This window comes from Dama dama, chromosome 5, assembly GCF_033118175.1.
Source record: "Dama dama isolate Ldn47 chromosome 5, ASM3311817v1, whole genome shotgun sequence".
Taxonomy (NCBI): Eukaryota; Metazoa; Chordata; class Mammalia; order Artiodactyla; family Cervidae; genus Dama; species Dama dama.
In genome coordinates this window covers 61,520,459-61,537,691 of record NC_083685.1, presented here as the reverse complement: position 1 = coordinate 61,537,691, position 17,233 = coordinate 61,520,459, and the positions used below count along the sequence as shown (strand labels likewise).

General features: G+C 38.8%; 1 protein-coding gene across 1 annotated transcript in view; it reads left to right on the top strand.

Annotated features, from left to right (window-relative positions):
• LOC133055543 (IQ domain-containing protein M-like) overlaps positions 1 to 12,226 on the top strand; it is a 155,695-nt gene extending 143,469 nt beyond the window's left edge. Inside the window, exons 5-6 of the mRNA XM_061140714.1 lie at positions 8,527 to 8,688; positions 12,177 to 12,226. Coding sequence (XP_060996697.1) covers positions 8,527 to 8,688; positions 12,177 to 12,226 — 212 coding nt within the window. The remainder of the gene's footprint in view (positions 1 to 8,526; positions 8,689 to 12,176) is intronic.
• Positions 12,227 to 17,233: the final 5,007 nt, after the last annotated feature.

The window sequence follows — 17,233 nt, the reverse complement described above, 5'->3', positions numbered from 1 at the left end:
AATCAGCTGATGAGCCATGGTTTTCACCTGAGGGCTTGTCAACAGCTCTATAAAAGAAGTTTTTGTGGAAAAGCAATAATATCCGAAAAAGGCCTGGGAAGAGCTACAGTTCTGAGAAAAACTGTATTGCAGACTATTCATTGACATCGGAAGGATTTGAGAAACATTGGAAGACTTCAAAGGGAGGCTACCGGACAACTAGCAATACTTGGAGGTGCCAACTCTTCCGTGACGCAGGAACTGCGTGTTTAAAATAATGCGGCATCCTTGGTTAAAAGGAGAGGGTTTAAAGTTCGAATTAAGGTCAGATCCTGGCTTCACCACTTACTCTGAGGCCATGAAATGCTCAGTAACCCTTCTCTCTATGCATGTATCCTATGAGTTCAATACTATCAGACACATAACATAGGCTCAATGAGTCTGATAGTATTGAATTCACAGGATTGTCAGCAAGTCACCCATTTGTGATTTTAGGATTAAATTAGATAATGTCCATAACCTGTGTAGCACACTGCCTGCTATATACTTAGCTCCCAATGAATACTGTTAATTATGTTGTACTTATTTATTAATTAAAAAGCCTTTTATTGACCATTTCCAAGTATCAGGCATAGTGACTAGATACTGGGAGATTCAGCAGTTAGCAAACAATCATGGACCTTGTCTGCCTGTAACTTATAGTCTTGTGAGGGGAATAGATCTGAATAATAGAAATCATATGATTACAAACTTCAGTATGTGTGATGGAAGAAGATACAGAGAACAGTAACTCTGAGATAATATACTGTGGATGCTTGATCGAGTTTGGGGAGAGTCAGGGGAGACTTTGAAAAGAGGCGTGAAGGTGGTGTTTAAGTTAATGAGTCGATGGAGGGCAGCACGTGGGAGGAGAACATGCCAGCTTCACAGAGGTCTGAAGTAGGAGGACAAGGTGTGTTTATGAAATAGAAAGAAAGCCCAGGTTCCTAGAGTGGCGATGGAGGAGGAGGCCGCGGCCAGAATGTTCAGAATCTGTTAGGACTTGCTCAGTACTTGACACTATTTTAAGGGCGTCAGGAGACTACTCAATAGGAAAATGTATGAAATAGGAAACCAATGAATAGGAAAATGTATTAAAGATACATGAAAAATACTATTCTGGTTGCTGTTTGTCAAAAGGGCCAAGAAGATTATTTAGGAGGCAAAAGTATTTGTATAATAACAGATGATAGGAAGTTCCCTGGTGGTCCAGTGGCTAAGACTCTGAGCTCCCAATGCAGGGGCCTGGGTTCGATCCTTGGTCAGGGAACTAAGATCCCACATGCTGCAACTAAGACTAGCACAGCCAAATAAATTCATTACATAAAAAGAATTTTTTTAAAAGTTAAAAAGGTAGTTGGCAATTTTTCGAGGAAGGTAGGAGTGGGTAGTGAGGTGTCAAGGAGGTTTACTTGTTTCCTAGGTTGTGCCAGTAAAAACAGGAGCTATTTACAGAGGCAGGAAATCTGGGTACTGGACAGACATTGAGTGCCTGTTTGTTAGCCAAATGGAGTTGTCAATTAGATATCTGGATTTTGCTGTATTTTGTTAACTCTAAGATATATATTTTCATATTTTAATGTCTCTAAAATAGAGCTATATCTTGTAATCAATGGTATGCCATAGTTAAATTTTCAGACTTATATTTCTTAGTGATGTATAAACTAATGGGATAATCAACATCTATATTGTCTTACAGTCAACAAAATATGAGCTTATTGTTTTTGCTAATAATAGCAACAAGGAAGGCCACCACAACATCAGTTAGTAACTCATGAGTACTGATGAACACAAAACTTCTGATCAGTATCCAATAGGAACCACTAGCCTTAGAACGTCCAAAATAATGTGAGAGTGACCATAAAGGGAAGTGACCTCAGGATGACTGTCCACTTCTCCACTCACCATCCAGAAGACAAACACGATTGGGAGGAGACAGGAGACTGCCGTTATTATCTAAAGAGGATAGAGGCTGTACCAGCATCTGTTCAATCAACAGCATATAGTAATAGTAATAACAATGCTGGCCATAGACTAGGTGTTCTCCTAAAGACATTTTTTATATCAACTCATGGCAGCACTATAATGTTAACAGTTCTACTATAATGTAAATAGTTTTACTCTTTAGCTGGAAAGAGGTTAGCTAACTTGCTTCAGATCACTCATCTCATAAATGGCAGGTCAGGTCCATACCCGAGTGATGGTCAGCTCCAGAGCCACAGCTCAGCCACAGCGATGCTACCTCTAATAGAGACAAGTGACTACTTGATGACCTGGGAGCAACAGAGACTTATAGAAATACTGTGTGGGCTTGTGCCATAGACCAGACCTAGACACACACACCTGTGATCTTCAGAGTTTTACTACAAATATGGCTTGGGGAAGAAGGAGTAAGGAAGAGATCTTATTCTTTTGAGTTCTGAGAACCATATTATTACACCTAAATGTAATGCGGCAATACTGACTTAGCCATATATTAAAAGGCAGATACTCACTCCATAAATAATAAGTTAACAATATCAGCAACAAAAATTAAATTCCTGTTTTGTCTTAGGATGACATATGTAATAAAACAAAAAGAAGAGGACATATTTTACAAACCATATGTTTTCTAAAATGAAACATGCTTACTTGTAATCAAATTTGATATTATGAAGGAAGGTACAATTATTCCAAAATCGTTATGCTTTGTTTATATTATATAAGCTCCAAGGCTTCATCTGTATTGCATGTGTGCTAAGTTGCTTCAGTTATGTCTGACTCTTTGTGACACTGTGGACTGTAGCCCCCAGGCTTCTCTGCCCAGGGGTTTCTCCAGGCAAGAATATTGGAGTGGGTTGCCGTTTGTCTTACTCGATGGCAAATGGTGGCATTAGCAAGACTCTGAACTAGACACCTTCAATGTGTGCCTGATTCTATAGCTCTCATGACATCCCATTATCACAGCAAGTTCAACATTCCACAGACTTCATGTGTTTCTACTTAATGTTTAATCAGAATAATCTAGGAAGAGGAAGAGGCAGTTCTACATCCACCACTGCTTAGATTTTAGCATCAGTTCAGTTCAGTCACTCAGTTGTGTATGATTCTTTGCAACCCCATGAATCCCAGCACGCCGGGCCTCCCTGTCCATCACAAACACCCGGAGTTTACCCAAACTCATGTCCATCGAGTTGGTGATGCCATCCAGCCATCTCATCCTCTGTCGTCCCCTTCTCCTCCTGCCCCCAACCCTTCCCAGCATCAGGGTCTTTTCAAATGAGTCAGCTCTTCGCATGAGGTGGCCAAAGTATTGGAGTTTCAGCTTCAACATCAGTCCTTCCAATGAACACCCAGGACTGATCTCCTTTAGGATGGACTGGTTGAATCTCCTTGCAGTCCAAGGGACTCTCAAGAGTCTTCTCCAACACCACAGTTCAAAAGAATCAAATCTTCAGTGCTCAGCTTTCTTTATAGTCCAACTCTCACATCCATACATGACCACTGGAAAAACCATAGCCTTGACTAGACAGACCTTTGTTGGCAAAGTAATGTCTCTGCTTTTTAATATGCTATCTAGGTTGATCATAACTTTTCTTCCAAGGAGTAAACATCTTTTAATTTCATGGCTGCAATCACCATCTGCCGTGATTTTGGAGCCCCCCAAAATAAAGTCTGGCACTGTTTCTGCTGTTTCCCCATCTATAGGCATCTTATTTTGTCCAAAATGGAAACATTTGGCCTTGATGAGAAACAAGATGCTTTATTAAAACTAATAAGCATAACCCTGTTTTGCTTAAACTTCTTGCTTATGCTAAGGCAGTTAGAAAGTTATCAGTCTTAGGTAAGAGAGAAACCTTAGGTGCAATTTGACCCTTCACACTAAAAAGGCTTCTATTACTGCTAGATTTCCCTACTTTACTTTCTTTCTTTATGGTTTCAAAGACAAAAAACTTTGATCTTTTTTGTTTCCTCATCTTTTGTGTGAAGTAAAACTTCAGGGTTGTATTTAATTTCACTGTGATTTCTTATAATGTAATTCATGCTGCATCCTTAGCCTCCTTCTCAACTCCAAGAGACCTCTGCTGCCTAGGAAGTCCCTGGCTCAACTTCTTGAAGTACAACGTGAGTGAAAAAGTAAAGCGGGGTTGACTCTTTAGCACTACTGTGTAGTAGTTCTGGCTTGCTTTCTTCTGTTGACAGATGAGAAAGGACTTAAAATTATACAGGTGAGATATACCTAATGTCTGCTCGCCTACCTGAGCACATATAAATGTGGGCTTGATCCCTGGGTCGAGAAGATGCCCTGAAGGAGGGCATGGCAACCCACTCCAGTATTCTTGCCTGGAGAATCTCGTGGACAGAGGAGCCTGGTGAGCTATGGTCCATAGGGTTGTAGAGAGTCAGAGATGACTGATCAACTTAGCCCACAGCACACAGGTGAGCTGTACCTAATATCTGTTCACATATCTGAGCACATATAAAGATGTCTGCTTTTTTTGAGTTAGAAGGGAATAATTTTGAGCTTTTCCTTTTAAAAAGAGTGGAAAACTCTTTAATGTGTTTATAATTAAAAGATGCAATAGCTCATTATTTCCTGACTCTCTTGTGGTTTTTGTTACAGTTGAATACTGGGTTACATATACTAACACACTCATGCAGTATTCATAGACATGGCGCTATGAATTTTTATATATTTCTTATATCACTTAATCCTAACAATAATCCTAAGAGGTCAGTACTATCACCAGGAGATAAATGTGATTTGTCTAATATTTCAAAGCCTGTTATGATGGTTCAAAAATTAGAGCTCATAGATTGACACGTTTACTATTGATACAATGTTAAAACAGATAACTAGTGAGAGCCTGTATCACACAGGGATCTCTACTTAATGCTTTGTGTGACCTAAATGGGAAGGCGATCCAAACAAAGATGGAATATATGTATACATATAGCTGATTCACTTTGCTCTACAGTAGAAACTAACGCATTGTAAAGCAACCATACTCTAATAAAAATTAAAAAAGAAAATGAATTATAACTCAGGTCTGCTTGTATCAACAGGGTCCAATTACTACAGGTCCAAAGCTACATGGTGATTTGAGCAGGAAATGTTTAATGTAAAGAATTATTTACTCTGATGGAGATTAGGGTAACTGAGATAGACTGTGGGTGTGTGCTAAGTCACGTCAGTCGCGTCCAACTCTTTGTGACTCCGTGGACTGTAGCCCACCAGGCTCCTCTGTCCATGAGATTCTCCAGGCAAGAGTACTGGAATGGGTGGCCATGCCCTTCTCCAGGGGATCTTCCTGACCCAGGGATCCAACCCACGTCTCTTATGTCTACTGCATTGGCAGGTGGGTTATTTACTACCAGTGCCGCCTGGGAAGCCCAAGCTTGGCTATTAAGGGTAAAAGGAACCTTAAAGAACTGAGAACACAGAGAACAGACTTATGGACATGGGGACGGGGGCGGGGGGAGGAAGAAGAGGGTGAGATGTGTGGAGAGAGTAACATGGAAACGTACACATCCCCATATATGAAATAAAATAGTTAGCCAGTGGGAATTTGCTGTGTGACTCAGGGAACTCAAACTGGGGCTCTGTAACCACCTAGGGGGTGGGTGGGATGGGAGGTGGGGAGAAGGTCGAGAGGGAGAGGAGACAGGTGTGCCTGTGGCTGAGTCACATTGGTGTTTGGCAGAAACCCACACAGTACTGTGGAGCAATTGTCCTTCAACTAAAAATAAATAAATTCAATTATGAAAAAAGAACTGAGAAGAGGAGTCACTCTAACTGTCAGTCTGAGGACAGAGCACTTAAGGAAAGAACAAATTTTAAACAATGCCCCTTACCGTATTTCTCCCTTTAACTTGGATCCGGATCTTCTTGGAGAGATCCAGCTGTGACCCAGTAAATAGCTGCTGCTGCTACTGCTAAGTCGCTTCAGTCATGTCCGATTCTGTGCAACCCCACAGATGGCAGCCCACCAGGCTCCTCCGTCCCTGGGATTCTCCAGACAAGAACACTGGAGTGGGTTTCCATTTCCTTCTCCAATGCATGAAAGTAAAAAGTGAAAGTGAAGTCACTCAGTCCTGTCTGACTCTTAGCGACCCCATGGACTGCAGCCCACCAGGCTTCTCCGTCCATGGGGTTTTCCAGGCAAGAGTACTGGAGTGGGGTGCCATTGCCTTCTCCACAGTAAATAGCAGACACTCACTAATGTAGCATGCTAGTGTAGTTCCCAGGGAAGTTACTTACTGAGGTTCTGGGGAAGCTGTCTTCAGGGAAGTGTCTCGATGTGGAAACCATTCCAGGGAAGGTGGTGCCTCAAGGAACGTGCCCACAAGCTCCCAGTGTGTGTGTCTCAGGAGCCCTGTGAGGTGCCAGGCCGCATGGCCCAGAACCCCCTGCACTGTCGGCCACTATTTACTGCAGGAGAAAATCCCCCAGAAGCAGGAAGAACCCCTTTATCCACTAGCTCCCTAGATTACCTTCTATCAAGGATGTTTAAAATTTTGCCAGATGGCAAGGGGGAAATATTCTAGTCTCACAAATAGGACAGTGAAGATGGATTTGGGGTGAGGCAATAGATGGGGCTTCCCTGGTGGTGCCAGTGGTAAAGAACCCGCATGTCAATGCAGGAGATGTAAGAGACATGGGTTCAGTCCTGGGTTGGGAAGAGCTCCTGGAGAAGGGCGTGGCAACCCACTCCAGTACTCTTGACTGGAGAATCGCACGGACAGAGGGCGCTGGCGGGCTACAGTCCATGGGGTGGCAAAGAGTCGGACATGGTTGAAGTGACTTAGCATGTAAAAAAGGTATCTGGCACACTATCTACCAACAAATCTGCTTTCTTATTCATTTACTCATTATGTTGTACTGCCTTATACTCACTGTACTACAAAATATGATATTTAAAAAAAAATAAAGGGGGGAGAAAGGAAAGAAGGTAGTTGGGGAAAAAAGAAAAAAAATAACAGAATTATAAATGAAGATTTATATTAGTATCTCTCTTTTCTTTGAAATGTCTCTAGGTAGAATTGCTTTGAATTAATTTCTCAGTAGACTGCCTCATTGAATTTTAGGGCATTGGCTTATCAACCAAAAACTGAAAACACAAACTGGAGGCCCTAGGGCCGTAACCAGTGATTTTTCACTCCACAATTCAAATCACTCATTAATCACAGCTTTCTCATTGTTGTTTAGTCTGTAAGTTGTGTCCAACTCTTTTTGACCCTATGAACTGCAGCATACCAAGGCTTTCCTGTCCTTCACTATCTCCTGAAGTTTGCTCAAACTCATGTCCATTGAGTCAGTGATGGCTATCTAACCATCTTATCCGCTGCCATACCCTTCTCCTCCTGCCCTCAATCTTGCAAAGCGTCAGGGTCTTTTCCAACGAGTCAGCTCTTTGCATCAGGTGGCAAAAGTATTGGAGCTTCAGCTTCAGCATCAGTCCTTCCAATGAATATTCAGGGTTGATTTTCTTTAGGATTGACTGGTTGGATCTCCTTGCAGTCCAGGGGGCTCTGAAGCGTCTTCTCCAGCACCACAATTCGAACACTAGTTAATGCAGGTCATATTGGCTTGACAAACATTTGTTTGCAAGTGAGAACTTCTCCTCAGTTCAGTTCAGTTCAGTTGTGACCTACTCTTTGTGACCCCATGAACTACAGAACACCATGCTTCCCTGTCCATCACCAACTCCTGGAGCTTACCCAAACTCATGTCCATCATGTCGGTGATGTCATCCAACCATCTCATCCTCTGTTGTCTCCTTCTCCTCTCATCTTCAATCTTTCCCAGCATCAGGGTCTTTTCAAATGAGTCAGTTCTTTGCTTCGGGTGGCCAAAGTATGGCCAAAGCATCTACTCAGATAATCCAAATCCTAATTGCGTCAGTTGCAGACTCTAAGATTTAGGCAAGTTATTTAATTTCTTTGGGCCTCAAATTCCTCATGTAAAATGATGGTAATAACAGTATTGGCCTTACAGGTGTGCTGTGAAAATTAAATGTGTTAATATTCAAAAGCACTTGGGGCCATTTCTTGCATATAGTAAGTGCTATATAAATATTTGTATAGGTGATGTTACATTTTCTTAAAGACCATAGCCTAAGAATAATGATTCAGTAGTTCTAGTTTATGGAACTCTATATTTACTCAATATTTTTATTAGATTATTGTTTAATGGCACCTAAAATATGATTATGTCATAGTATGTATAATATGAATGCTGTTAGTTGGTTATCTTACTTTTTTTCACAGCTATTAGCAGCACTGCTTTAGAATGATAGTGTTTGAGGATTCTACTTGTAAGCCTTTACTCCTTAACTTTTGCTAGGAATTATCTGAAAGACCAGATTTTTGGTGAAGCATTTTTGGCTAAAGAGAACTATGTTGCATAACCATTAGCATTCAAATGTTTCAATAGTTTCTAATTTTCATCCCTTAAAAGAAAGGGATATGAAATTTTATAAAAGGTCTAGAATTAAAAAAGAATGTTGTTTTTTATTCTTTTTACAGAAGACCGTGAAAAATACTCTAATATCATCAAGAAGCACAATGCAATTGAAATGTTATTTACACTCTACCCTCCTCAAGGTGCCCATGTGTCTACTAATTTGAGGCTTAGGTCAACTTGGCTGAGACCCATAGTAAATGGGGAAGAAGGATATAAGTATATAGGTAAGATTCTGAACCTTATTATTTCTTTTTTATAAATAAGGAAGAAACTTGTACTTTATATAATCTTATTCATCACTTAGATGATATGGGATGATACCTTGGCCTCATAGAATATTCCCGTTTGTTTTTAAGTATTATACTTGCAGTTTAAAAAGTGGCTGTTTTATACTTTGGTGACTCCATTAGAATAGTGGAAATACTGTGTTAACTCATTCACCGGATGATGGATATATATATATATTTTTAATGTGATCCTACAAGGAAAAGTGCTATACACATTCATGTACAGGGCTGTGTATAGACATATGTTTGCATTTCTCTTGTCTGAACTTATTTCCAAAGTGCTTATGCCATTTCATATTTCCTATCAGTAGAAATATGAGAGTGGCTTTTGTTCCATAGCTGTATCACTACTCACTGTAATCAGTTATTTTAATTTTAGCCATTCTAAGTGATATGAATTGGTATTCCATTGTGGTTTTAATTTGCATTTCTCTAATAGACAATGATTCAATGTCATGGCCAAGGAGCTTGCATAACTCAATGAAACTATGAGCCATGCCATGCAGGGCCACCTAAGAGGGACAGGTCATAGTGGAGAGTTCTGACCAAACATGGTCCATTGGTGGAGGGAATGGCAAATCAGTCCAGTATTCTTGCCACCAGAATCCCGTGAACAGTATGATAAGGCAAAAAGATATGAGACTAATCATTTAGGAAGATGAGCTCCCCAGGTTGGAGCCCAATATACTACTGGGGAAGAGCAGAGGGCAATTACTAATAGCTCCAGAAACAATGAAATGGCTGGGCCACAGTGCAAACAGCACTCATTTGTGGCTGTGTCTGGTGGTGAAAGTAAAGTCTGATGCTGTAAAGAACAGTATTGCATAGGAACCTGGAACATTAATTGGTCCATGAATCAAGGTAAATTGGCCATGGTCAAGCAGGAGATGGCAAGACTGAGCATTGACATCTTAGGAAACAGTGAACTAAAATGGAAGGGAATGGGTTTAAAACTCAATATTCAAAAAAACTAAGATCATGGCATCCAGTCCCATCACTTCATGGCAAATAGATAGGCAAAAAGTGGAAGAAGTGACAGATTTTATTTTTGGGGGCTCCAAAATCACTGCAAACAGTGACTGCAGCTATGAAATTAAAAGACACTTGCTCCTTGGAAGGAAAGCTATGACAAACCTAGATAGCATATTAAAAAGCAAACATATCACTTTGCCATCAAAGGCCCAAATAGTCAAAGCTATGGTTTTCCCAATAGTCATTTATGGATGTGAGAGTTTGACTATAAAGAAGGCCTAGCACCAAAGAGTTGATGCCTTCAAACTGTGGTGCTGAAGAAAACTCTTGAGATTCCCTTGGATAACAAGATCAAATCAGTCAATCATAAAGGAAATCAACCCTGAATATTCACTGGAAGGACTGATGCCGAAGTTCCAATACTTTGGCCACTTGATGTGAAGAGCTGACTCATTGGAAAAGACCCCGATGCTGGAAAAGATTAAAGGCAGGAGAAGGGGGCGACAGAGGACGAGACGGTTGGATGGCATCACTGACTCAGTGGACATGATTTTGAGCAAACTCTGGGAGATGATGAGGGACAGGGAAGCCTGGTGTGCTGCAGTCCATGGAGACACAAAGAGTCAGACATGACTGAGCGACTGAAAAACAACAAGGAGTAGACAATGATATACAGCATATTTTCACGTATTTGTCATCTTTCTATCTTCCCTGGTGAAGTGCTTGTTAAAACTTTTTGCCATATTTACATTTTTTGCTATTGTTCTTAATTGTTGAGAGACATTTCAATATTCTGAATATAAACTCTTTAACATACATAAGCTTTGTAATATTTTCTCCCAGTCTATGGCTTGTTTTTTCTTTCTCTTTCTCTTTCTTCTGAACAACAGAGAATTTTAATTTTGATAGTGTCAAGTTTATCACAATTATGACTGATGCTTTTACTGTCATATCCAAGAAATATCAATTAGACCTTTGGTCAAAATATTTTCTTCTAGAAATTTTATAGTTTTAAATTTTATATTTCAATGTGTGATTTTTTGAATTATATATTATACATGACTCAAGGTAGCTAACATATTGACATTCAAATGTGCTAGCACTGCCTGTTGAAAAGACTATCCTTCTGTGAATTAACTTTGTATTTTGGGAAACCAAAAAACCAAAGAAAATATATGGATGCAAATAATCACATTAAAAGATAACCAGAATCAATAATCAATAAGGAAATACATATAAAAACCAAAATGTCATACTACCACTCATCTATTAGAATGCCTAAAATAAAATTTAAAAATCTGATAAATAAAATTCCAAATCTGGCCAGAATGTGGAATAGCTGGCACATTCATACATTGCTAGTGGAAATGCTAAATTGTACAACCAGTTTCTAAAGATTTTGATACTTTCTTACAAATTAATATGCTCTAACCATAAAACCTAGGCTCAGACGGTAAAGTGTCTGTCTACAACGCGGGAGTCCCGGGTTCGATCCCTGGGTCGGGAAGATCCTCTGGAGAAGGAAATGGCAGTCCACTCCAGTATTCTTGCCTGGAAAATCCCATGGACGGAGGAGCCTGGTGGGCTACAGTCCACAGGGTTGCAAAGGGTCGGACACGACTGAGTGACCCCACCACCACCACCAACCATACAACCTAGCTGTCCTACACAAAGGTAATTATGCAAGAGGAATCAAAGTATTTGTTCACATGAAAACCTATAATGAATATATGTTGCTGATTAATCATAATTGCCAAGAGCTGGAACAACACAAATGTTCTTCAGCTAGTGAATGAATAATCAAAATTTGTTAACATGTATACAATGAAGTACTATCAAGCAATAAAAAAGAATGAGCTATTGATACAATAACATGGATGAATTTTAAATGCATCATGTTAAGTGAAAGAAGCCAGGCTCAAAGGCTATATGTGTGCCTGTGTGCTAAGTCGCTTCAGTTGTGTCTGACTTTTTGTGACACTATAGACCACAGCTTGCCAGAATTCTTTAGGCAAGAATACTAGAGTGGGTTACCATGTCCTCCTCCTGGGGATCTTGCCAACCCAGGGATCCAGCCCATGTCTCTTAGGTCTCCTGCACTGGCAGGCAGGTTCTTTACCTCTAGCATCACCTGGGAAGCCCATTGATGGTGTATAATACATTTAACAAGCAACATGACTGAATCTCAAATGAGTTATGCTGAAAAAAGTCAGACAAAAAAGAGTACAAGAGTATGATTCTGTTTATATAAAAGTCTAGAAAGTTGCAAATAAATTAGGCCCATGACAGAATCAGATCTGTGGTTACCTAGAATAGGTGTGGGAAATGAAGTGAGACCTGATGGATTACAATAGATAATAGAAATGTTTATTAACTTAATTGTGGTTATGGGTGATGGTCCCATGGATATAAACGTATGTCAAAATTTATCATATTATACACTGTATGTGTAGTTTTTCATTTACACATCAATGAAGCTATAAAAATAAAGTTGAAAACATAAATGTAAAGAACCAAAATAGTGAAATTGGCATTTTGGGAATTTTTTTGAAAGGTGGTTCTCATTAAGTTTTAAAACTAGTATGTTAGAGATATCTACAGAGAGTCACAAATTAAATGCAGTCTCATTTGGCTTGTGCATATAAAGGTGTATTTAAGCGCTCAGTTCTAAAAGATAGCCTGGAGAAAGAAGAGGAAACAAAAGACAGAAAATTATGAAAAAGAAGGTTGAGGCTTTAGGTTCTGTGAGATGAACTAAGATCCTGATTGCAATTTATTTTCTCTTGGCAATTTACCCCTTGAAAATTAGCTTATTATTCTAAAAAATTTGCATCACTGTTTAGAGCTAGTCTATCATTCTAAAAGATTTGTGTCCATTGTTTAGAGTCCATTTGTGAACATTTGGTCCAAATAAATCAAACAGAAAGGAGATATGCAAGTGGCCTTATAAGTTGAAGACTCCATCTTCTGAGGTTTTATGTTGTCTTTCCTCTTTTTAGTAAGTGGCCAGGGTGTTGTGTCTTTTTAAATTACAGTTTTTATTAAATTGATTGACAGTAGAGTTTGCAGCATTTGCCTTGAAAAAGATTAGTCTATTACAGAAGTGCCTTCTAAAACTCAGTAACTCCTTGACTATAAACATTTTAAGGAAGATAACTCTGGGAATTTATTACACTTTTCAATATTAATGCTCCACAATGTAGCACTCCTGTTTGTCGTTTTCACTCTGCAGATTTAGAGATGTATCATCAGCAAGAACTGAGGAATAGTTAACAGAGTTACTGAATCTCTATAAATGGCATGGGCTGCTAACAAATTATGTAATATTAAGATCACACATACTCTAAAAATATTTGGTATTTCCATATTTTACATCCCAGAATTCCTAGCACAGGAGCTCAAATATAACTGGAATGCTGCATAAGTCATAATTTCAAATTGCTTAATATGCACAAATTATTTCTTCTGAATCATTATTTTGTAGTCTTACAACATTAATGAAGTAAAAAAAAAGTCTAAATTTTGGGGGGGGGGCATATGTCTTGTCAAACTTGTTTTCAGAAAGCTTATTTTGGAAGGCTAGTCTTTTAACATGCTTTTGATTGTCTTTCCTTATGAGTTGTCTGTCCTTGAGCTCACCTGACCTTCTGGTCTGTCACAGATATACTGAACTTGTTCCTCTCCTTTATTAAGTTTCTGTGACTTTGATGAATGTCGAACTTGGAAGCTGTAGGTTACATTAAAGAGCTTGTGGGATTCTAATGGGAATGCCTTGAAAGGGGTAGGTTAGCCATTATCTTCCAAGGAAATAATTTAGGGAATACAAATGAATGATTAAGCTACTTTCTCAAGACAATGGTCCATTCTTAACTGAAATCATATTATTATACTAATGTAAGATTTCTAATTAGTTCAGATTCCAAGTAATGAGCAAAGACGTCTACTTCTACTACTTTTTCACACATCATTTTGAGTCCTTCATGTTGTAAATTTTACTTACCTTTATAACATATGGTTATTTAAGTTTTATAAGTACTATCGGAACCTGACTTGGCTGAATCACTATTGTTATCCTATTATGAGGACAAGGTATCTTTTTATGTCCTTCAGTTTATTCCACTGCCTTCAGGCAAGATCTAACGTACATTAGCCAAATGAGAATCTTTCCTGTCTTTTAAAGACTGTGGCAATTATTCAGTTGTCCTTGACAGTCAAGTTTGGTTTTTGATGATCTTCTCTCAGAATTGTCTACATTGCAACATAAGACTTTCTTTTCTTACATCCATTATTGCAGTTGTAACTATTTCACTCTCCACAAAATAGATGCTATGCCTGGATGATTAAGACTTTTTCTTTGTTTTAAAAAATATTCCTTTTAAAATATTGTTCCTCAGAAGCTCTCCTTTTAATCCATAATGTCTTTTGGCACTTCTCTCTAAACATTTCCCACATTTTCTCATTTGTTTTAAGTGATGGAACTCAGACTAACATTTAATAATCCAATAAATCTGATTTATTGTGAATATAATCCTAGTTACTCTGTGTTCTGCTTGTATCTTTTCACTTTTTAGACTTTTAAAATACGTATCTCAGCATTTACTTGGATTTCTAACAATCATTTTAATCTCCTTTTCATGGCATATTTTCTTGTAACTATTAGACATATGTAACTTATTTTGCATTCTTAAATTTTGTACCCTGTCTTGTCCTGATTTCACTTAACTTATTTAGAATATGGACATTTATTGCTCTTGTCTAAACTCAGTTGAGTGTTGAACCCATTCTCTGAGGTGTTCTCTAAGATTATTATATAATGGAAAACCCAAATAAAACCTAATTGAAAGGCACCCCATGTACTTTATATTACTTTTATATGTTCAAGTATAGGAAATAGTCTGTTATTATTTGGATAATTTTGAATGTACTATGGCTAGTTCAATGTTGTGATATACCTATAGAATATCTTCTTTCTTGAGAAAAATCATGTAGTCACTTGAAATTTTTCAAGTCACCTGAACTTGAAAAATTGTTTGGCTATATCCCCATGAATCTCCCTTTACCAACTATAAACTTCCAGCAACCTCTACATTCATATTCTTTAACATCTCTTTGATTTTCCACATTAAGGGCAAGGGATGTGAATGTGACAATTGCTGCTAAGAAAAATGTCATTTTTATATGGTTCAGTTGGTTAAAATTTTCAACATTTAGTATACTCACAAGAATAATCCAACAGAAAGGTAAAAATGAGTGCTATATTGTATCTGGTTAAAGCTTTTGTCAAATTACTAAAAAGTCTTTAGAATGATGAATTAGATCTTCCTCATTTAATGGACTGGGTGTGTCCGATGTGAATTCAATTTTTTTCCATGAACTTCAGTGATAAAATTAGAGATGTGTTTCCCATTCCCTCAGCCCCAGTTTCCCCAAGCAGGTTGGAAGCATTGAGGAGGAAAACATTAAGATAAGTCATCAGATCCATACGTTAAAGAAAATGTGAGTTGCACATTAAAAACAACCTATCACTCACTACTTTGCTGTTTAGTTTGTAAAATAAAAATTGTGGGATCATGGTTTCATTATTTGACTTTTGCATCTATTTATCTAACAAGAATTAATTAGGTGTCTACGATATGCTTGGCAACAAAATTGAGAAACAATTAAGGATTAATCCCTTCCCTAGAAGTATTCACATTCTAGCAGATCTAAAATGCTATCAGATTTTGGTTCAATCAGTCCCAGTGAGCACCCCTATTAGTCCATGAGTCAAATAGAATGCTATCAAATGAGGATCTTAAAAAAAAAAATCTTGGAAGAACATCTATAAATGACAAAGGATGACAGTAATACTCAATATCTGAAATAAAAGCTCAACGCTGAGTTCATTGTCCATCTAAGAAAGGGAGAGTCATCCTGATCAAACAGTCTCTGAGTAAATCAAACTTAGTATTATTAAAGTTTTTTGAGAAGAGTGGTATCCAGCCCCTAAGATGACCGCAAGGATCTGTGTCTCTTGGTATTCATGCCCTTGTGGAAATATGCACATTATATCAGAGTTGGTATTTCTTACCAACAGGATACAGCAAAGTGATGGTATGTTACTTCTGAGGCTAGATCATCGTAGAAGATTTTGTGGCTTCTCCCTTGCCCTTGTTTGAATAAGCTACCCAGGAAAGCTAGCACCCATATCATGGAGACACTCCCCAGCCCTGTTGAGAGGTCTGTGTGCTGATGAAATGAGGCCATGTGCTGTAGCCAGCGAGGAACTGAGGTCTATGTGCGTAGAGAAGCATTGAGGTGAAACCTTCAGCAGCATTATAACTTCTGCAAGGTTGATTGCAGCTCCAGTGATAGCTTGACTGTAACTTCATGAGAAACCCTGGCCTGACCCACCCAGAAAGTCCACTCCAGATTCCTGACCCACTGTGTGAGTCTGTTGCTTTAAGCTTCTAGTTTTGGGGAAATTTGTTACAGAGTATACAAGTCAATGATTAGTAGTTTTTAGCCATGGAAGTAAAATGACATAGAATTGAGTGTGGTTCCTCAGGAAAGACTGGGTTGCTGATTGACTGGCCTTCAGAGAACGTGTTACTAGGGTGAAACTTTTGTTCTTTGGCTAACTATCAAAAGTAGAAGCTCTCACTGATTAGTTGGCTTTCAGAGGTGTGTTTACTGAGGTGAGTTTCCACTGGCTGATAAAACAGGTTTAATATTGGTTCTGGGGGTTACTTGTCAGCATGGCTGCATGCTTAGTCAGTCAGTCCTATATACTCTTTTGCAACCCTTTGACATGTAGCCCACCAGATTTCTCTGTCCATGGGATCTTTCAGCAAGAATACTGAAGTGGGTTGCCATTTCCTGCCAGGGTATCTTCCCTACCCAGGGATTGAACCCGCATCTCCTGTGTCTCCTGCATTGCAGGCAGATTCTTTACATGCTGAGCCATCAGCATAGCTATAGAACTATAATTGCTTTGTTAAAGAGGTATAAAAAGTTCTAGTATTAACTTGTCACATAGCTGTAGAACTGTTGAAAGTAAAAGTGTTAGTTGCTCAATCATGTCCAGCTCTTTGCAACCCCAAGGGCTGTAGACCACCAGGCTCCTCTGTCCATAGAAATCTCCAGGCAAGAATACTGCAGTGGTTAGCCATTTTCTTCTCCATGGGAATCTTCCCAACCCAGGAACTGGTCCTGGGTCTCCTGCATTGCAGGCAGATTCTTTACCATCTGAGCCACCAGGGAAGCAATATTGTGGGGAAAAGTTATTCTCAACATTGGCACAGAAAGAAACAAAAGTACATGGTAGTTGACTTACTGGAAGCAATTAAGCATGATTATGAACCTAGGATATATATTGTCACCCTGCTTATTTAACTTCTATGCAGTGTGAAATGCCAGGCTGGATGAAGCACAAGCTGGAATCAAGATTGCAGGGAGAAATATCAATAACCTAAGATATGCAGATGACACCACCCTTATGGTAGAAAGTGAAGAGGTACTAAAGAGCCTC